Below are 22,283 nucleotides of genomic sequence, written 5' to 3'. Positions count from 1 at the left end.
TGTTAGACAGCCTTATGGATCTCTGCAAAGGACATGTTTTTCTTACTGGAAGAGAGCCATGATGTAGAAATAGATTGTATCAAGAAAGAGAGCTGCAGCCATAGCTTAGGCTGTATATTTAAACATTTTTGCTGTCAGACCATCTGGGCCTGGAGCTAAATTTACCTACAAATTATTTTCAATGTTTCTACTTCTTGAGAGGTGAAAGGTGCACTTGATACTTTATGCCAGAAGGAAAGGCAAAATAAATGTCCTGGGTCAGATTTTCTCGGCATCAGACCTGTATGTGGTTTTGGGCGCCTAGCGTCTGCAATACCTGCCTTGAGCCCCAGGCTGGGTGCTTTGTGTGCAGAGCCCCTCCACAGCCAACAGAAAATCTTGACTTACATTCCTGCTCCGGTAACTCCACACAACAATTAGCAAAGCAAATCCATTCATATTTTTTTTCTGCTTTTATGCTGTTACCAATTTCTTTTTCGAATCATAGCCAGGGTCTTTCCATGATGAAAATATGTGGGATCCAGAAAGTCTAGTTTCTGACTCAGCTCAGTCATATTTTCTTGGTGACTCCTGCGCACCTGGATCGCAGAAGAAATCCCCGCACCCAAGTGAGGTCTAACAGTCCCCTAAACATCAGGAAAGGTTTGGTGTGATCTTCTGACATCCCACGCAGATGGGATGGACAGGGACTGACAGATGCTGGATGAGAGTTGTGGTCTGCACTCCACAAATTTTGCAACCTTTCCCAACAAAATGAGGCATGTGCACCTAGCCCTGTGCTGGCCACTGCTATGAAAAAAGAGTCCATCACCCCAAATACTATGTGCCTGAGTCACTCCTTCGGGGACTGCCTTACTGATTCCTCCTTTGAAAGGCAAATGGATGAGGTTGGCTGCATCTCTTGCTGGCCAGGACTTTGACCTCCCCAGCTCTTGGGGGGTGCCCCAGCACCTACAGTGGAGTATTAAGCATTCAGAAAATCTCACTGGGCTCAGGATAGACTCACCTTTCATCCTCTGCCTGTGTATTTTCTCCTCTTAAGGTAATTTTCCTATTTGAACGGGTTTGTGCAAATGGTTCCTCCAGTTTTCTCTAGGGAGAAAAATGTGAAGTATCTGCTGGACAATCACATCCCAGAGTTGTTTCTGGGTTGTTTTTTTCCTGATCTTAAACCAAAAATGTTTATTAGTCTCCAATTACTGAATTTACTGCCGATCAGCTTGGGAAAGACTAGAAGTAATTATATTTGGGGATTAGAGAAATTATGTTTCAAGAGACATGGGACCTTAAAGCTTTTTAATGCTGCTGGTTGCATCTTCCTGTTCTGTGTGCCATAAAAGTAAAAAAATTTAAATATTTTATAAAAGTGATCTGTGATGGGTGATGGTATAGAACTGATCCGGTACTTCAGTTTATCTATGGCATTAAAAATCCCCACAAGGAAAGTCTTAAATGCTTCCATCCATCCTACATTATGTATATATCATCTCAATCAGAAAGACTTTCTTCGTAATAAAGCTCCTCTATCTAGTTAGTTGAGACCATGGTGCCTTCAGAAGGTTTCTTTTTAATAAATAGCATGGAAAAGTCTTCAAGGCCAAAATATGTGCATGAGTTTTATTAATCCTGTAGCCTCTGTCACTCACAATAATGCTAATAATCCTTAAACCTTACATCATGTTTAACATCCCATGTAACAAACGCATCTCTGGGAGATGAACAATAAATCCCATGTGCACTATGCTTCCTTCTCCTGTGCCTTCATAAGGAAGTCCCAGATTTGGTGTAGCTCCTTCCTGCTATGCTGGTTCCATCTTGCTTCCCGCACTGGCAAGGGGCTGACACTGCCCCAGTCCTTCCCAGGGGACTCTTCCAAAGCCATCAGTATTTGTCACTGTATTTGCAGTCAGGATAGCGGTAGGCAAAACGGGAATCACAAGACCGCAGAGGTTTCAGGAGCTCTGCCAGCTTTGCAACCGCCCCACTGACACCCTGGTCATCGGCGAGGCCATCGGCACAGTGCTGCAGGAAGCTGTCTATCTTCTCCTGCAGGGGTTGCAGGAATTTCCCCTTCAGGAGCTTAGGCAAAAGCTCTTGACACACCATGACAAGGCTGTGCTTCTCTCCAATGGAGTTACAGGACACAAATGCAGACTGGCAGTCCAAAGTCAAACAGCTAAATATATCTTTATATTCTTGTTGGTCGTCAATCAGCTGGCTCCCTATTAGAGACAATTAAAGCAGCTGTTAGAAACACAGCAGTGAAATCTTGGATAATCCCATATGTCTGTACCTCTGTATTAACATGGGGTTAGTTACTATCTGTAGGATAGAGCTATCTTTCACCACGCAGTACTGTGAGCTATAGCTCTACGTGGGCCAATTTCCTCACTCCTGAAATATGTTATGTTTTTTGAATGACAGAGCACTGCAGAACTGCCTGACAGAAGATTTGGAGTCTGTCAAGTCAAACTGATGCAGAAAAAATGAGAACTGGAGTACTAACCTAAAAGTGGAGTTCCTACAAAAATCACCACAGATAGCCAAACCCATAATTTTTCCATGTTACCCAAAATCATTAAATTGCAACAACAGCTCATCTAGCTGGAGTTAAGTTAACAGTAATAGCTGCTGGGATGAGAAAAAGAAACCCAGTGGAAAATTCCCTGATGGCTACTTCTGAATATTTGAGATCTGCTCAGGTGAATGTGCAAGTTGGGCAAAGGCCTTTTCAAAATTTGAACATTCAGAATGAATTATTGGAGGAATAGTCTGACTAGCTCTACTTTCAGGAGTAGACAAATGTAACCTGTGAAAAGTGAATAGCGACCCTGGATTTTGTATAAAAATGACAAAGGGAGGATTTTATTGTTATTATTATTCGTAGTTAATGTGATAAATGCACCTAAAAAGAGTTTTATGGGCTTGTTCAGCCTTGATTAGAGAAGGCTCCAGAGAGACCTTATAACTGTCTTCCAGTACCTAAAAGGGCCCTGCAAGAAATCTGGAGAGGGACTTTTTACAAGGGCATGTAGCAACAGGACAAGGGGGAATGACTTTAAGATGAAAGAGGGTACATTTAGATTATATATTAGAAAAAATTCTTTACTGTGAGGGTGGTGAGGCTCTGGCACAGGTTTCCCAGAGAAGCTGTGGCTGCCCCATCCCTGGCAGTGTTCAAGGCCAGGTTGGATAGGGCTTTGAGCAACCTGGTCTAGTGGAAGATGTCCCTGCCCATGGCAGGGGGGTTGGTACTAAATGATCTTTAAGGTCCCTTCCAACCTGAACCATTCCATGATTTGACCCAATACTTAAAACAAAAGAAGTTATGAAATTTCTAATTGCAAATACTGACATCTGTGTGGCAAAAGTTTTAGAAGAGGTGATTTAGGAGGACTTCGAATGAGAGCCTTGAGCAGTGTACACACTGAATGCTGATGCCAGCGCAGAGATAGCAGGCCAGGACGAAAGAGCCCATGGCTGGTCACCAAACCACTGACTGCACAAATAAATTGCCTGCAGCCTTCCTGATCCAGAGCCAGGATGGCAGTAGCTGCTGATGCTTGTGCTGTCAGAAAATCTCCCATGAACTCTTCATTATTTAATTTAGCAAGTGATGTTTGGCTGATTACAAAAAAACCAAACCAATCAGCATCAGAGCTGAGCTCAGCAGGTGAAAGATTTGTTTCCCCTGCCTCGCTAAGACCTCCAGCGACAGACGGAGCCTGCTGAGTACCTTCCTCCTTGTCGATGATCCCCAGTGTGCTGGCATCCCGGATGAACAGATGCCCATTGCTAAACACGCCGAAGGTGCCAGCGTCCACGTGGGTGAAGTAGAAGAAATAGTTGAGGTCGTTGGTGCCCATGGAGCGGAGGACAGCAAGGAGCTGGAGGGCCAGGTCAGCAGCCACCTCAGGGGCTGCACCAAAGAAATCGCGCAGGGGCCGGGTGCTGGCACTGACCACCAGCCGCCCGCAGGAACCCAGGTACCGTGGGAAGGGCCATCCCTCCACATCAGGGAAGATCTGCCAGGAAGAGCAGGAACATGAGAATTGCCCCTCTGGTCTCTGCACAATGCCCATGGACCCATGTCCTTCCCAGAGGACTTTCAAGTGCCTTTCAAGCAGCAGTGCCAATGTCATGGTTTGCTTTCTAAATCAGCCCACAACCCTTGCTCACCTCAGCCTGCCCCAGCAGCCCAAGAATGCACTGCTCCATCCTGGAGTAGCTATGCTGCTTTTTTTCTTTTTTCCCTTTTAATTCAGGAAGAAGAACTGATATTTCAAGTCTTATTTCATGAGGGAGATTAACCAAAAGTCCAAGATAATAATAGATCTCAAATTAAATGAAATTTTAGCCACAGAAGAGCTAATTTTAGGTGTCTTTATGGAGCCTTTGATGGGTTCCTCATGAGCACTGCACAGCTGAAGTCACAGCCTAGAGGTGAGATGGGGCTAAAGCAGTTTTTGCTAATTTGTAAAAACTGCCTGGCTGTTTTGTATGAGACTTTGTAGTCCCAGGGACCCAAGCGCTGGGTGTTTGCTACGGTGGTGACACCTGGGCCGGGCTTCCTGCATCACTGCAGCTTGTGGTATCAGTGCAGTTATCCCAGGTAGAAACCAAACTGCATGACTACTGAGCCATGCCAACACAAAGCTTTCTGCTTTTAACTTTTCTGTCTCCCCAGCTTCCCAGAACCATTCCCTCTCCCTAGGACTGGGCAAAGCCATGTGCACTGCTTTGGGAAGCACTGGCCTTTGGCAGGAGATTGATGCTACTGCTGCCTCTTTTTTTAGAGGAATCTCAAAGGGTTGCAAGAAACATCAATGAGGGCTAAAGGTGGGGTGGTAGTGAGAAAAAGTGAGGATACTCTCTTGGAGATACACGTAAGGAAAGAGAGGAGCCACATGCCAGGCATGCCTGCAGTGGACCAGGCAAGAGGCGTGAGGCCTCCTAGCTATCTACCTTAAAATTCAGAGCTCAGTTGTATTTGGGATTCCACCAAGCACCTCTGCAAAGATGTGCTTTGCTATGGAGCTAGTTACCAGCAGCATTCAAATGGAAAAAACAGCACTGGCACATGGAGCCTGGAAAATCAGTGCTTCCCAAGTCAATGTTCAACCTCAATGCTGCATCTTGGTTCTCCCACACTAAAGCATTCTCTTTCTGTTTTATAAACAGGCTGTGATTTAAATAATACATTAGCAATGCAAACATAACACTTTGAAGTGTCAGGGACATGTAAAACCCTGGCTTTCACAATGCGCTAGTGCTACAACCTGTCTAGGTTCTGATCTATTTAAGGGGCTGGACATTCATATTTCTCCACTACTTCACTGGGTTATGGAAGGTGCACCACAGGAGTCTGTCTGGCTTCATCCATCAAACCCCATAGGAGAATCATGCTTTATGAAGGCTAGAAAGCTTGCCAAAGGCCAGCGCTGGAACTTCTCTGCAGCTGGGTCCTGGAGCACACCTCACACGATAGTTTGCTTGCAAGGGGTTGCAGGGTGGTGTTTCAAGACAGTCAAGGTGGCACATACCTGTAACAAGATGGGGTGTGAATTCACTGACAGTGTGTACAACAGGCGCAGCTTGTCCCCGTCAGTGAGGTGGTCCATGTAGATGCTGCCAGCGTCTGGCACCTCAGCATAGCGCCGCACTATCCTGTCCAGGAGACGCTGGGATGGGCAGCGCAGCATTGGGCTAGACAGGCCCTGGTGAGAGGCAAAAACATGACAAAGATGTTTATGTTCTAGCTTGAGATGCCACAATATGACAGCCCCCGGTCCACGTTGTAGGTACTCTCCCCTCTGCACTTCTTCCCAGCCCTGGCATCCTGGTTTGCTGGTGGAGGTGTGTCTGTGATTAAGCTGGTGAGTCACTTCCCTTGTTAAATAACGTCTTCAGATCTCTTCACTATTTGATTAACCTGTGGGCAGTTTTCTTGGAAATACTATTTGCTAAAGTCAGTAAACATGCTTTAAAAGAGTAAATAAACACCGTATGTGGGTACAAGCACAGGACATATTCTCTCTCTGATAAACTTGTGCCTTAACTATTAAAATCAAATGTGAATAGCCTGTGCATGTATTTTTTAAATGCCAGCAACAAATGAAGAATTGTTGGGTGAACGGAATCAACCATCATTCTATTTTACCTTTCAGATTTGGAGGTTCGGCTTGTAAATTGCACAAGCAATCTAAGGCTGGAGTAAATGGCAATAGAGATTTATATCTTCATAGTCAAAACAATTTTTTTTTTTTCTGAGGTCAGTCTTCCTTAATAGCCAAGGAGAGCAGACGTAAGGAGTGGCACAGAAATGCTGCCCAGCCATGCTTTTGCTGGGGAAGGGAATCAGGTTTTTGCTGAGCCTTTTTCTTCCAAATGATCCCAGCAGCCAAATTTACTCATTCTGATTTTCTTTATAATTTGATGTCTGGGAGATGTGCTTCAGAGGAAAGGGCACTGGAGCTCACAATGCTCCCTGCCATTCTTCATGCTGAGAGCAAAGATTTCACTCAGGATCTCCCCAAGTCATTTGGTAACTCTGAGGTAGGTCTCTCTCAGCCCTTCCTGTGCGAGCTGTTCATTTGGCATAAAACACTTACTTATCCAGCCATGACAAAGAAATGAAGAAACAAGGAAAGGAGGAGTGTGCTGCTTTCCCTGTTGGAGGTGGAAAGGGAGCACTGGATCTCCCATGTCCCCTCCTCTGCCTCCATTCTGGTCTTGGTGAGGTCCCAACTGCTCCCTCCTTGGCCATCGGTTGCACGAAACAAGCCCTGAATGCCAACAGCTGGTCAAAGCTACTTGAGAAACTCAAGTCCAACTGGACCGTTGTTTTGCACAACTGAAGAACCATTATTTCCAACCCCCCCCCCCAAAAAAAAAAAAAACATTTGTCAAAAATAATTCTCCTCAGTTCTATTTACAAGTCTTCCTACACTCCTCTCCTCTCATGTAGGCTTATCAAGGAAATATTTTTTCACTAATGGTCTAAAACCATGGAAGGAGCTGGGGGAAGGGATGCTTATGGATTTCTGTCTCACAGCACTTGCAGGCATGTTGTGGCTGACTGTCACTTTCCCTCAGGAGGAGAAGTGAGAAAAAATGAGCAGAACAGAACTGTGTTAAATAAGAGATAAATAGTGGTGAAAGTCTCTTGCAGCTCAGCATGTATGCAGATATTTGCAGCCAAAGTTAGAAAGTCTTGCTGCCTCCAGGAGTTTGCAATGCAAAAGCTGAAACCCTTAAGAGTATATAGCAGAAACAGAAATTATGGTGGCAAAGAATGCATGAAAGTTGTAATTTTGGATTTTTTCCAAGGCCAGAGCTCATCCTATTAGCACAGATGTGGGCATGTGCTGCACGTGGTGATCACACCTGCTCGTTTATTGAGGAACCATTTCAGGCATATCAAAGGCGGTATGAGAGCAGAGGAGCAGGGTTGGGTGCTGTCACATTTATATCATCTATTGGTGCAACCTCCTGCAATTTAATGAAGCCCTGATGCACCAGAATTTGACAGAGGGGTCTCTGGATTTTGCCAGAGCTAGTCAATAGGGTGAACTTCAGCACCTGCTGGAGTGTTTCAGTGGAGTGAGGCCTCCCATTCCAGCAGACTGATGGAAACATCCCTACAGCAGAAGACGAGCAAGAGTTATAAAACTGTCAGGAAAAAAATGTCAGTGGAAGAAATATTTTAGGCTTGAAGAACACATACTTGAAACACTGCAGATACTGATTTATCTAAGAATATCTGAAGTCCTTTGCAGCATCTCATCATGCCAGAGAATAAGACCTGAAAGCCTGAAATCCAGTTTGTGATTGATATGGAACACTTCTTTACTTTGATTAAAACCCCACATTTTTCTATGTGATAGTGAGTAGCTCCTGAAAAGCCTACCTTCACTCAAATTTTCCCTCCCCTACTGCACAGGTGATCGTGAGTAGCTCCTGAAAAGCCTACCTTCACTCAAATTTTCTTTCCCCTACTGCACAGTATGCAATACATTTTTAACACCCATGTATGCATATGTATGTGTATCTAGTGCGGGCACACCCAGAATTCACTCTGATGTAAAGATGACCTCTGGAAGACAACTTCTCCTCACTCTGCTTTCTCTTCAGCCAGGCCAAGGAGGGATGGCTCAGATTAGGAGCACAGCTACCTCCTGTCCCATGTGCTGCACATGGTTGCAGCTTCACAAATGACCAGATTTAGGGTGGGCTCCAGCAGGAAACATTTGGATGTAGGTAGGTGTCAAAGCACCTGCAACTCAAACAGGGTTGTTCACCTCCAAAAGAAAGAGACTAAGGGTGCCCTGTGAAGCTGTGGAGCTTTTCTCCACTCCCAGGAGGTTTACTGAACACTTCTCTGATGATGAGGTACCAGGTCAAAGAAATAGCAGGTCTGGGAGGTGGCTCAGGGAGCCCCTTAATACCCATCCTTCCCTAAGAAGGACCACCTGCCAGATCAGTGAGCTGCTGCGCATGCGCTGTAAGCAAAGCAATGTGTGCTGGACTCAAAGGCCAAATAACTATGGTGCTGGCACATTTACAGAGGGCAGATGTGGAGGTCAGTAGTTTCAAACAGCAGGTCCTAAAGAGAGGGGCTGAAAATGGCTGGCTTTTCACCTTGCTATGGCTTTCACCTGTCTAGGCTGTGCTTTGTAGGCAGGGTTGTAAATCTGCCCTGTGCATGATCTGTGCTGGAACTAACCCACTTTGTTGTTCTTCCCCTCCAACAGGAAAAGCATGCAGCATGGTTTGAGGTAGTGAGCTTGTGGGTGAAGCAGCAGGTGGTTGGAGCTACCATGAAGGCTAAGCTCCAGCTAAATCCTGCTCATCTCTGAGGTGGGCTGGATTTTAACACTGAAGACTTTGCTGTGTCCAATAAAGATTTTCATCGTGTTAGGCATCAGGAGAGGTGTATTGTTAACACCTCTGAAAAGAGTTTGTGTGTATGTGGAAAGCCAGAAGAGCAGTGCTGCAGGTAAGTGGAGTGATGCATGATACCCATAAGAACCCTCACCATAACAGCTCCTGCTGGGCTACCAATATGTATCTGCCCAGCAAACACCACAGACAGGACGCAGCGCTTGGCTGGGGTGCACGCAGAGGTGCTCCTGTGGCTTTCAGCTCTGAGGAGGGCAGGTGGGATGAGCAGAGAGGAAGGGGTTGCCCGGCTCGGTAGGGCTGGATGGCTTGGTGGGTCATCCCATAACATCCCACACACTGCACGACTGTAATGTTGTTGCTGTTCTTGCCCCTCGGACCAGCAGCCATTTTGTAGAGCACATGCCCAATTGCCAACAGTGATTACTGCCAAATTTGGAAGGGGGGGGCCTAGGCTCCAGAGGCTATGGATCACTATGCTTTTCTCTGTATTCAAGCCTATATGGCGTCAGAAGGAATTTATATCCTGTTTAGGATGTCATTTTTTTTTTTCACTGCTTGATTTACAGAACCATGAAAAGGTGCACAGTAATCCTGAAGCTGGTGGGCACAGGTCTGGGCTCCCCTGTGCCCTTTTGCATCTTTTAAAACTAAAAAAACCTCCGGGGTTGCTGAAATGTCACAGGGAGTTTGTCCCTCAGCACATCCCCCGAGGCTGGCCCCCCAGCTCACTTCAGCAGTGTCCTGGAGCTGGAGTCAGCTCAGCTTCCCATTGCACATGGTGAAATTCAAGCACCCTGGAGAAACTGAGAGGTGCAAGGCCAGAGGGCCCCAGCCAAAGTCTCTGCATGGTGCTCTGTGTATGTGTGTGCATGTGTGTGCATGTGCATGGACGTAGACATGTATGATCTGCCGAGGTATATCCAGAGAGGAGCCTTCAACCCCGGAGCGAGGGACAACCCCGCGTGCAGGAGCTCCGGTTCCGAGCGGCGAGAGCCACCGAGGGAGCCTCGAGCCCTGGCCAGGCCCTGCCCGGGAGCCGCAGCCCCGCTGAGGCGAGCCGGGACTCACAGGGGGCGGGGCCAGGAGGGACGGCCCCGCCCTGAGCGGGGAAAACCCGCCCCGGGGAGCGCGGGAGCAGCGCGTGGCGCGGCGGTTGGCGCCGGCAGCGTTCAGCGGGCAGCGGGCGGGATGGGGAGCGCTCGCCTCAGGGCCGGGGCCCGGTCCGGGAGCTCTGCTCTGGCTGCCCCGGCGGTGGCAGCGTCGGCACCAGACAGAGCCGATGAGAGGGGAGGCTGCAGTGCGGAGCTCGGGGTGTAGAGAGTGCCTGCACTGGTCTGGTGAGGGGAGGGTGCTGGCTTGAGTGTGCTCTCACAGCCCAGAAAGCTAACTGTATCCTGGGCTGCATCAAAAGAAGTGTGACCAGCAGGTCGAAGGGGGTGATCCTGCCCTTTACTCTCATGAAACCTCACTGAAAGTAGTTTTGGTGTTGTCAACATAAGAAGGACGTGGAGCTGCTGGGGCAAGTTCAGAGGAGGGCCATCAGGATGATCAGGGGGCTCGAGCACCTCCTATGTGAAGACAGGAGGAGAAAGTTGGGGCTGTTCAGCCTGGAGAAGAGAAGGCTGCGTGGAGACCTCACAGCAGCCTTCCACTATCTGAAGGGGGCCTACAAGGATGCTGGGGAGGGACTCTTCATTAGAGACTGTAGTGATAGGACCAAGGGGTAACGGGGTCAAAATTAAACAGGGGAAGTCTAGATATAAGGAAGAAGTTCTTTACTCTGAGTGTGGGTAAGGCACTGGAACAGGTTTGCCCAAGGAAGTTAATCCTTGTTAATGCTTAATCCTTGGCAGTGTTCAAGGCCAGGTTGGATAGAGTCTTGGGTGACATGGTTCAGTGTGTGCTGTCCCTGCCCACGGCAGGGGGGTTGGAACTAGATGATCTGAAGGTCCTTTCCAATCCTAATTATTCTGTAATTCTATTCTATGATATATGTGTGTTACAACCCAGCCAGCTCAGCCAGGAGCTGGGAGAGGATGGGGTAAGGAAAGCCGTATAGCACATTGAGAGCCTTTTAAGGAGTTAAGGAGAAGGATTTGGGCTCAGCTAATGATTTAACTTTGCAGCAGATCTGACATACCACAAAGCCACATTTCTCCATGTACTTTTTCACCCAGCTCAGCAAGTGGAAGTTTTAAGCTCTTGACTGCTCTTTCACATTGAACTGCTGTGGGGGCAGCACAGTTTTGCACAAACCCGTGCTAAGCAAGGCTGGAGGACCTGGCGCCCCTAGCTTGCTCTCCCTCAGGTGCCTGCAGTGCTGCCTTGGAGGGCAGTGGTGGCTAGCAGCCGCTTGGGAATCTGCTGTCTGCACCCTGGGTAGGAGTTGTCCCTGACCATGGACCACAAGCTTAGGTGGGTGATCCTCTGAATGGAAGAGCACAAAACTGTCCCCTCTCCCTGCTGCCTCTCCCGAAGTTACTAGATGAATTACGGTGCAGCTTTGCTCAAGAAAAGTGTTCCTCTTTCTGGCACCTTCAGGAGGGCACTGGCCTCAGGGTGACCTGTGGTGCAGGTGAGTCCTTGGTGCAGCTCAGGCACTAGCCCCAGTGTTGCTGCTGCTGTTGCTGCTGCACCATGCTGCTGCTCCCTCCTCAGGCATGCTGTTCCATGGGGTTACAGAAGCAGAAAATCTGAAGCATAACTTTAGCATTCAGCAAAGCAGGAGGAAGCAGTTCCCTTTCTAGAGGAAAAAAAGTCCCTTTTTCACAGCCGTTTCTCTTGAAAGGGACAATTATTTGCCTCTCAGGGTCTTGTTTAGTGTATATACAGCCTCCACCCTGGCCCCTGCCCCTTGACAGCGATTATCGCAGTGCTGTGCTGTTGTTTGGCTGAGGTAGGAGTATGCATATGCATTTGGGGAGGGGACTTCTGCTCTCGGATGCAAGCCAGAAGCTGCTAAACACGTTCTCTTTCTCCATGGTTGTCTCCAGCTGCAAGTGGTATACCTCAGTGCAGGCAGCACTCGCCTCTGAAGCCTGCCCGCTCTCCTCCTCTAGCCCTTCCTGCATGTCCGTCTTCCCATGCAATTGCTGCCCATATGCCTGGTGGCAGTGACCCCTCCTGCAGTGCGCCTGTCCTGGTTTTGCCTGTGACACCCCAGGACTGCAGCTGAAAGGGCAGCACGCTGCTTTGTGCCTGAGATCATTTGCTATAGGTGGCAGGCAAATGAGGAATCAAGGCTCCAGCTCTGACTGCCCGTGCTGCTCGCCCTGCCAGCTGCAAGCAGAGGGGTCTAAGCTACCCCAGTCCCCAGCCCTGAGCAAAGTCAAGTTCAGGGCACAGGCTACAAAAATGAACCTCAGGCAGATTGCCCAACTTCTTTAACACCACACCATATGTCTGGGGCAGAGCTAGGACTAAATCCAAATTTTCCAAATCCCATTTAATTGCTGTAGTCACAGCACAGTGATGAAGTGTCCTCAGTTTTCAAAATTATTAATGATTTCCAACACTGGATGTACAGAATCACAGAATGGCTTGGTTTGGAAGATCACTTAATTCCAATCCCCCCTGCCACGGGCAGAGACACCTTCCACTAGACCAAGTTGCTCAAAGCCATGTCTAACCTGGCCTTGACGACTTCCAGGAATGGAGCAGCCACAACTTCTCTGGGCAACCTGTTCCAGTGCCTCACCACCCTCACAGTAAAGAATTTCTTCTGAATATCTAATCTAAATCTATCCTCTTTCAGTTTAAAGTGATTCTTCCTTGTCCTATCCGTTGTTTGTGCGCATAGCCCCATGCTATCCCCATGCCTGAAGTCAGTGGATGCTACAGCTTCCCACAGGCCCTCCTTACCAGGGCTGAGCCCACTCCTCGTCCTTTACCAAGCAGATCACAGACTTGTCTCCTTCAGGCCCTTTTTCCCTCCCCAAACCACATGGGACCCCCTGGGGCTCCTTCTCTTCCCCTTGCTGGTATGGGGCCCGGGGTCCATGGGGCACAGACCTGGACCAGGTCGGGGGTGAGGCGCTTTGCCTGCAGCCACTTCTGGAAGCGTTGCGTGCTGCGCAGGGCACGCTCCAGGCTGCAGGTCTTTGTCTTCAGCAGCGAGGTGCAGATGCGCTTGTCGGCCCGGTCGTGCTGGTACTTGGAGGTCAGCCGGGTGATGTCAACCATCCGCCAGCTCTTGGCATCGTCAGTATAGTTGCCCGAGTAGCTGAGCAGGTAGCTGGGGGGCAGCTTTAAACGAGAAGAAAGCCAGGTGTCAAACCTGCCAAACCAAAACGAGAGCCCCACGGAGAGCAGGTTAAGAAGCCACACGGACAGCTGCACAGTGCCAGCACCACCCGCGGTTGTTCCACCGCACTCCAGACCCTTGGGGTTTCTGCCATTGCTCTACAAAGACCAAGTAGCCCCAGGCTGGCACCCCCAGACACCAGGATGAGGCAAGCAGACTGAAGCCATCAGCCAGGGAAATGCATTTTGGAGGAGATGTCTATCTTCCTTTGCTTCCCACCTAAACCATCCCTTGTCATGAACACTGCCATGGGGCAGGAGTTGAAACACTCAGATGGGGTCTTTTGGACCACACAGGGAGAGTGTGAGAGAGAGGAAAGGAGGGAAAGAATAGGGCTGCAGGGTTTTGATTCATGGAGAATCCCTGTCATTTTTAAATTTAATTAATCCTGGAGAAAGGGGCCCAGCAAAGGAGTGCTCAACACTTTAAGGGATCCTGCAGAACAAAACCTCATGACAATAAATGTATTTTGGAATATTAAAATAACCATTTGTCTTGAGGTGGTGGGTTTGCTTGGTACTGGAGTCAACAGGGGCCCCCAACATTGCTGGCTGTATTTTCATAGCCAGGATGCGCGACCTCCCCAGGCAGCAGCAGAGTTTGGGGTGTGATGGGGTGGAACAAGGGGTAGCCATGGAGATCTTGCACTGATTTGCTTCCCCTACACAGGCACAGGAGGGGAGCATATGGGCTGGGTAATTAGGTAATTTTTTTTTGTTTCAGCAGCCCCCTCAGACCTGCCCACACAGACGTCACACATGCAGGAGCTGAGGAGTGTGGTGTCTGTTTTTTAAGTATGTCTGTAACATGCTCTTGGAAAGCAGCTAAACTCTGACCTTTGGCTTGTCCAATGTCATGCATTCGTTGCCTCTAAAACCTCCTGCCCTTACCTCCTTGCCCAAGTACGTAAGAAAGCATGTCCTAATTTAATCTCACCATAAATTAAAGCCACTGGTTCAGAAGTGAAAGAGAAGAGGCAAGAAGTTCCTTGCAGGATCAACTAGCTAGAGTTAGATGAAGACATTAACCAATCTAATAGCTGAAGCTGATTTTTCCTTTTAACTTCCAGTTGGGAAATTGGCACAGAAGATTTTTTGGGGGGATTAATTTCCTCTGATTGCAGGCAAATAACTGACTCAGTCATGCTCAATGATCAGAGACTGACCAGCCTGCTCCCCATGACCCCTCCTGAAGGCAGCACTTCTCTCCTTTTCCCCATCAAAGACCCTGTGCAACTCAGCTCTGGGGCAAACCCAGGTGCCTAGGACAGGGGAAAGATGGTCTCCCCAAAATGCTACTTCAGCTTTTGGCTCTAGCCATGTGCCTCCCTCAGAAAATTTGCTGCAGAGATACAGGCTGACCAGAAGTGGCCCTTTGCATGAACAGGTTGAGGGGAGATTCAAGCATTTTGATCATTTGGCCATTTTGCCCAATATGAAATTTAAGCTTCTTTATTATTAGGGTGTCTGACATAAAAATAAACCTTGTTTGTTTTGTTTGGGGTTGTTTTTTTTGGTAGGTTGGTTGTGGTGTTTTGTGGTTTTTTGTTTATTTGTTTGTTTTGGGGGTTTTGTGGGTTTTATTTTATTTTATTTTTGTTTGTTTTGTTTTTTGGTCCGGTTTTGAGCTGGGACCCAAGAGCAGAGAATAATTGCTATTCCTCACTATGATTTGTTGTGCATCCCCGCCCTTCCCAATGCCTAATCTGCAGGCATAGTACACGCACGTACAGCAAGAGATGGCTATGGGCTGGGTTTCTCCTTTTCTCCTTTTTTCTTTTTTCTTCTTTTCTTTTTTCTCCTTTTTTCTTTTTCCTTTTGCTTTTTCTTGTTAAGCACAAATGTGCTTGTGATTTGGCTCAAGCGTGTGTGTTTGGGGGAGCTCAAGTCAGGCAAATACCAAGAAAACATTGCCTCCTGCATGCGAGCAGCACATGGATGTGTGAAATCCAGGACTGAGCGTTAATTTAAGCTTGGATGGAGTGATTTCCTCCACAGAGCTCCCCGGGGGAGAGCCACGCAGGCCTGGGAACCCAGCATGGGCTGCAGCAATTCTGTATTTGGCATCATTTCTGGGGAGTGCAGCACTGGCCTGGCACACTTGCTAGATACTTTGAAGATTCATCATCAAGTTGTGCTGTAACAATAATTCACTTTTGTATGAAGCCTTTTAGCTAAGGGCTCAAATGTGCTTTAAGACTTTCACTAAGATCTGTGTGAGTAACTACACGACAGATTACAGATTTTATATCAACTCAGAACTAAACATTGAAGAAAATCAAATTTGTTTTTCGTTTTTAGTGGATGATACAAAGTATTTTCTTTCAGCCAAATAAATTTTGTTTGCACTGGGAGTCAAATATCTTTAAAAAAAAAAGTAAGTTAAGTTTTAAAATTAAAATAAATGCCATATAAACCTCCATCAAGTTGAAGCATTCGAGCTTTTTCAGACTTCCTTCCCATTAATTTTGGCCAAAGCTCATCACCAGTGCTGGCACAACTCTGCACATAGTTTTGGTCAGCTCAGTTTCACAGTGTTTTGAAAATCTAATATTTTACAAAAACTTTTTCTGCGCTCTGCTCTCTGGACAGTTGATAGGCAAGCTTTGGTATTCGCATTTACAGATGGATAAAGTTGGGCAAAGATAAGGGAAGTAAAGAACATTAGAGCACAAGATGAGTCACCAGCCGTTCTGGGAACAAAACCCACATCTTCTTACTTGTTAGTTGAGTGAGAATGTATGTCACAGCTCCCGGAAATGATGGAGAATTAATGAAGCATGTTCTAATGAGGATTAACACAGAGAAGGCAAAGTGCCATCCACCTTAGCGAACATGTGAAAAGGTACATGGGGGTGGATCAAAGAGCGTAAGTGCCACTGAAATTTCCCCCATTTAACCTTCCACTTGCCAAAAAATCCTAGCTGTTCAAGAAATCAAGGGGAAAACAAGTGTAACCTCTCCAAAGAAAAGTCTGAAGGTGACTGACTGCTAAAGAGAAGTTTTTAATTTTCCCTTTTCAAAGTGCTCAGAGCAGAACTGTATGTTATCACTTGTGTGTTGCGCTGCTTGTGGGAAGCTGACTATGGGATGGCAGGAGACAAAAAACCCCTCTATTTTACAATGCCGCTCTGCTTTTCCTGAGGCAGAAGCGTCATGGTCTCACATGTATGTGGCTCTGCGCTCCTGGACTCCCTTCGGCCCTCTGCACACAGCACCCCTTTCCTGCTGTCCACCAGAGGAAAGCCAGCATGGGGGTCTCCTGCTTTTACTTACGTAGCCCCTCTCTCCCAGGCCCCAGTGCAGCATGCAGCTGGCCACCAGCCAGCCAGAGGCAGTTGCTTGCTGCAGAAGGCTACTGCTATTTTCAGCAGGGCTGAGTGAAGCTGCATGGCCCCAGCCTTCCCAGTGGCTAAGCACAAGTAACTGAAATGGTGCTCCTGCAACAGGCTGCATGCATAGAAGCTGCTTCGTACCCAGCGCCAAGTCCCTAAAAACCCTGCAGAGGTGAGTGGCAAAGGTTGGGGCATGGAGCAAGGGCCAGCTCCCATGTCACCCTGCTGTGGAGCATAAAATGTGGGACAGCCCATATCCCAAATACATCCCCAGCCCCTGCAGTCCCACACCAGCCCATGTCAGCCAGCTGAACATGCTGATTGTAAATCCATCCTGCTTTTTGGAACAGGAGCCCAGGCTGGGCTGGGAGAAACCCAGCACTGCTGGCTTGGCCCTTCTTAGTTCCTCTGCATGCCCTGGTGTCACCTTCAGCATGAGCTGGGCGAGTCAGAAACCCAAGAGGGCAAAGTGCCAAGGGCTGGGACCCCTGGTGTGCCATGGCAAGGGGTGTTCTGGCATAGCAAAGTAACGTGCTGCCTTTTTGCAGCGTCAGTAAGGGAAGGACGGATGTTCAGTATTACAAGTCCATTCCAGACAAAACATTATGGTTTTAGTATGCTACATTTTAGAGGAGAGTTTAAGATAAAAATGGTGATTTGTCCAATATTATACTACTTACATTATAGCATTAAAAATACAATTTTGCTACAATCATTTCTTCTCCCTCAGGCTTTTACATCTATAAAAGAAAATGCATATGACTCTATAAATCATATCAGACCCAATAAAACCTTCCTCTGCCAAGCACTGCCTTTAACTTTCTCCTCAAATACACTGGCAACATTTTCCCTGCTGTCGTCAGATACACTCTGCTTTTGAGCCTAAAACTGATTGGATTGGTCTCATGACTGCTTGGCAGCATATGTCTCATCAGCTTTGAGGCAGATGCAATTTCTGCCTCTACCTTAAAGTTCTTATGGAAACCTCCCAGAAGAGTACTAATAATTTAGCCCCATCTATTTTTGAGCATGTAGGTAACCTGATGTGCAAACGTGCTCATGCTTCAGGCAGGTTTAGATCACTTTTGATCTTAATACACACATGAAATTCTGCACATTTGTGTTGTTGCACCTGGTACAAAATTATGTAGCATGTTTATATGTTTGTAGTTAACATAGTCCATTGGGTGTGTACAAAGCTAAATCCCCTTTGCCTTTACTCAGTTATTCATAATGAAATATTTCCAGTACATCTAAACAAGATTATTTGTTTCTCCCCTTCCTTCATCACTTCCTTGAACTGTTTCAGTGCTTCTCTCTATGCAGAAAGTTGTGCCTTTTACTCTTGCTTTCAGATTATAATTCAGGGCTGATCATGTTAGTATGGCTTTAAAAGAAAAGAGACAAAGCAGCAGTTTATAGACATTAATTAAAATACCAGGTGCTGTAATAGTAAGCGGGTGCTAAGTTACTGCTTGCATTGTACTTCATTAAAGTACTTGGCAATGCTAACAGGCAACTTTCAAGTTATTATACAGAATGTTTTAAAAATTACTGTGCTGAGTTTCTGACCTTATTTCTTCTTTAAAGAATTTCTTGCAAATGGATGTTCCAATGCAGGCGTTGCATTTATCAAGTCCCAGGAAAGTCCGGCCAAAGCTGTAGCTGGGTTTGACGTGGGGTGCAGACGGAGAAGCTATTGCTGCTGTGGAAGGGTTACAGCTCAGAGCCAAAACCAGGAGCATCATCAATGAATCTGCAACTCTGGAGCAAATGTAACATATCCAGCGCCCCATCTACAGTAGCAGAGAGCTCTGCCTTTTGTAAGTTACCCCTCTCTATGCTTTTGATCTCTTTCTGATGACCTCAACCTTCAGCGGTGAGCCCCAAAACACAGCAAGACACGTTGGGTAGGAGAGACCTTGCTCCAGTTCCCATCCTGCCAGCTGGTCACTGGCTCTATTGGCTTGAGGTTTGGGTGGGAAAGATATGATGTAGGGTGGGGAGAAGGAAGTACATGGAGGATGCAGATAACTTGAGTTGCCATGGTTACCTTTCCTTTACTTGGTGCAGCTGCTTCGGCCCCTGCTGACCCTCCCATCAGCCGACTTGGAAAACAACACGAAGAAGTGCTCATCTGCACTTTGTGCAGACAAATGGAGGATATCCTGTCGCTGGAGCAAAGGGCATATGCAGGACACTTAGTAAAAACTGATTTGGAAGGAATAGTAGTATGACAGAAGCACACATTTTACCAGAAGCCAGACCCTTACTGTTGCTTTATTCCTGGAGATTTGCGATGGGGTGCCGCTTGACTTCTCGGATGCTTTGTTAGCTCAGTTTCGCCTTCTCACAAAAGTGCTGAAAAGACTGTCAGGTGGAATTGTTGCCATTTTGTTGCTTGAAAATAGCATTTAGAAGAGGTTGCACCACACTGTGTCATGCCATGGAAAGCAGGATAGCCTGAAGCTTTCCAAAACATCCAGCTGACATAACTGCTTGGCCTCTAAGCCACTCGTGAAATATGGGGCTTTTCAGCAAGACTTGCATGCTTTTGAATACCTTTTGCTGATGGTCTTGGTACTGGAAAGAAGCTAGAGGTGGGGACAGGGGCTAATGCGGGAGCTTGCCAGAGGTTACAAATGCACTTAGAAACTACTGCAGTCATACCCAAAAGCTGTTCTCATTAGGCCAAAGACTTGAAAGTTATGGAAACTGCTGACTACCTCTTCTGGCCTGGGTGCTGGGGAGAGGACCTTGCCTCTCCCAGGCTGGAGTGGCTGTGGTACCTGCCATGCATGGGCCCTGGCAGGCTGCTGCTCAAGGCCGGAAAAGCAGGCCTTGAAGCTGTCCCTTGCTACCCCAGGCGGTGCAGCACATAGCATGCTACTGTGATGCACCAGGCTTTGCTCCTTTCCTGACCCCAGCTGTCATGTTTTGATTGACACAGGAGGCTCTCCTGGGCTGTATCTCACCATGGGAGTAGTGAGGAAGAAGCTGAGGTCTTGGAGACTTCTCATCCCCCCAGCTGGACTACTTACACCACATGGGCAAGCCACTTCCTACGAGCACATTTTTTAAAGGAAAAAAGATGCACTATACCCATTCTTTATTATCCCTTCCAGCATTTAACCACAGCCTGATGGGACTAAGGGACGTGCGAGCCGCAGGGGTGCACGCTGGGCTCTGCAATCGCCCCTTGCTTTCTGAAGGGGCTGCTGAAGGAAGGTGATCCTAACAGCACAAAGCAGCTCTTTCAAGCACAGATGCTCATTAGTTGTGACACTTAGGAGATCTGAGGTCTCTCCTTGACTCCATGCCCTTGTGGGAGGTTGCTTCATCTCTGGGTGCATCTCTATGCGCAAAATGGAGATAGTGACATTTAGGGATTGTCTACAGGGTGCAGCACAGAGAGGATAACAAACCTGCTGAGAGAGAAAGGGGATGTAATGAACCCTGCCAGTGCTGCAAACAAGCAGGGATGGGCAGTGCTGGTATGCCAGCAAGTGCATTCAGTGCATAGCTCTGCATTACGCCATATTCACATTTGGACTTATACTCCAGTATGAAGTTACTTGAAACAGGCTGGTGGAAAGAGCCATACTGGAGCTAAATGCCAGTATTTAACCACTTCCCACATCCAGAAGTTTATCCCCACCATTTTCTGTTGCCAGCACATTTCTCCTTTCTCCTCTGCAGAAATCAGCACTTCCTACTGTTTCCTGCCAGTAGCTCTGCAGCACTGGCCAGTTCACATTGCTCCCTGCCCAGCTATTCCCTGGATAGTACCAAAATTAAATGCCAGCAATCTGTCTTTATCTTCATTACATAATATATAAAACACATATCCTTCAGTTTCCTTAATAATTTAATTGCCTGTCTTTAGTCTTCAGTTTTCTGCTGTAATTTTAAGAGCAGAGACCCAGACTACTGTCTCACAGTGCCTCAGTTTGTACTGCTTCCTGGTGACCCATGGAAAGTGGAGGGCTTCAGCCTCTACAGTTGGTAACCAGGCCTTTCCCACAGCAAACCTTGTGCTTTGGCATGAAAAACCACTGGATGGATAGCAGGATTTCTGTTCTGTTAATGATGCCTTAATGGCTGTGTTGTTCTTACTCTTCTGTGTAGTTTATGCACATGCAAAGCAGTATTCATCTCCCCCTAGGAACAGCATTTGTAATTGTGTTTTTTGATGGTGTATCACACCTGCATCACCTTGAAGTGTTAGGAAAGCAATTTTGTGTTGAAAGAGTGGGAGCTAGTCCATCATACCCACCTCAAGCTTGCTGCTGGCATTTGCGCTTGCCCCCAGGGTCTGAGCCCTCTCGTTCCGTCAAGCATTCTTTCTCAGGCTGGGCTGTCCTCGAGTACAGGTGATGTGTGTAGGAACCTCTCAGTCATGTTCACGGCACTGAAAACAGCTTAAAGATGAGTACACATACCTCTGAGCTAGCCTAAAATGGTAGCTGGGAAACCATGGCTTGCTGTATGTTGCAAGGGGAGCTATGCTTCTGAAAGCAGCCTCCATTTAATGAGGTGGTTCAGGAACTAATATCAAACCTGTACTTGTTTTCCTTTCCTTCTGGTAACTTGACATGTAAGTATTGTGGTCAGGTGGTGAGTGGCAAGGTCTGCAGTAGCCTTGTAGATCTTCTGCTTGTGCCAAGCAGGAGAAGCAGGTCTCATTTTCAGGGCACTGATAGCAGTGGAATCTGCTGGTGATGCTGAGAGGTTGGCCCTAATCATAGAATCATAGAACGGTTAGGGTTGGAAAGGACCTTAAGATAATCTAGTTCCTATCCCCCTGCCATAGGCAGGGACACCTCATACTAAACCATGTCCAAGGCCCTGCCCAACCTGGCCTTGAACACCACCAGGGATGGAGCATTCACAGGTTCCTTGGGCAACCCATTCCAGTGCCTCACCACCCTTATAGTAAAGAATTTCTTCCTTATATGCAATCTAAACTTCCCCTGTTTAAGTTTTAACCCATTACTCCTTGTCCTATCACTACAGTCCCTAATGACCTTCACAAACCTTTCAACAAGACATTTCCACACAATACCACTAACTACACAAGACCATGGAGATGGTGGCCCTAAAAGAGAAGCCTAGGTAGTTTTCTAGACATTATAATTTCTAAAGATTTCTAACAAGGACCAAAATGCATGTAGTACCCTATCAGTCAGACCAAGCACAGAAAAGCTTTTGGATTGGTTTCTGTTAACAGAGGTAAAAGGGCTTATTTAGCCTCTCTGCCCCATCCCTGCTTTCTCCATATGCCATGAGGGGTGTGGAAACCCACACAGCAGCGCAGTCCCACTCTTAGCCACAACGGTGGAGCAGTGGAGCTCTCCAGGTCCCAAAAATACCCAGTCTCTTCAGATTCCAATGGCTATAGGTTTTCGAGGGGTAGAGCTGTGGTTCCCAACTCCTCATTGAGGCAGGAGAGGACCTGCCCTCCGTATTGCGAGCTCCGGAGGAGATAAGGGGAGGACAGGATGGTTTTCCCAATTATGCATGGGATGAAATGCACCTTTTACTTAACCTACATTCCAGTCTTCACCTGACCCGCTGATGCAATCCAGCTGTTCTTCACTGCTTCTCTCCACCCAGGTCCCTTTCCCACCTCCCCCTGAGCAAATCCAGCTGCCCCCAGGGGTGGTTTTCATGCTGCCAGAGCCTTACAGCTGCCCTCTCCCCCTCTCATCAGAGCTGCTGGCTAGCTCACCCCAAGCAAAA

The 22,283-nt window shown here is 47.4% G+C and overlaps 1 protein-coding gene across 1 annotated transcript; it reads right to left on the bottom strand.

Annotated features, from left to right (window-relative positions):
• Nucleotides 1-1,167: 1,167 nt before the first annotated feature.
• Nucleotides 1,168-18,582, bottom strand: DIPK2B (divergent protein kinase domain 2B). Its single transcript, XM_057405068.1, has 5 exons — nucleotides 18,114-18,582; nucleotides 12,916-13,180; nucleotides 5,544-5,717; nucleotides 3,737-4,025; nucleotides 1,168-2,222 (listed from the first exon to the last, which is right to left on the bottom strand). The coding sequence occupies exons 1-5, from the start codon at nucleotides 18,335-18,337 to the stop codon at nucleotides 1,882-1,884; spliced, it is 1,293 nt and encodes a 430-aa protein (XP_057261051.1). The 5' UTR covers nucleotides 18,338-18,582; the 3' UTR covers nucleotides 1,168-1,881.
• Nucleotides 18,583-22,283: the final 3,701 nt, after the last annotated feature.

The sequence above is a fragment of the Pezoporus wallicus genome, unplaced genomic scaffold (assembly GCF_028554395.1).
Source record: "Pezoporus wallicus isolate ANWC-B61680 ecotype Strahan unplaced genomic scaffold, APGP_CSIRO_Pwel_v1 contig_1739, whole genome shotgun sequence".
Classification (NCBI taxonomy): Eukaryota; Metazoa; Chordata; class Aves; order Psittaciformes; family Psittacidae; genus Pezoporus; species Pezoporus wallicus.
This window is presented reverse-complemented; position numbering and strand designations above follow the sequence as displayed.

What these genes read in the sequence shown, in the direction of transcription:
- DIPK2B (XM_057405068.1), bottom strand. Translation starts at nt 18,337, where the DNA reads ATGGGGCGCTGGATATGTTACATTTGCTCCAGAGTTGCAGATTCATTG. An exon ending in CACACCCCATCTTGTTACAG is followed by an intron (nt 4,026 to 5,543) that starts GTATGTGCCACC and finishes TCTTCCTGGCAG; the next exon opens with ATCTTCCCTGATGTGGAGGG. An exon ending in GATCATCGACAAGGAGGAAG is followed by an intron (nt 2,223 to 3,736) that starts GTACTCAGCAGG and finishes TGTCTCTAATAG; the next exon opens with GGAGCCAGCTGATTGACGAC.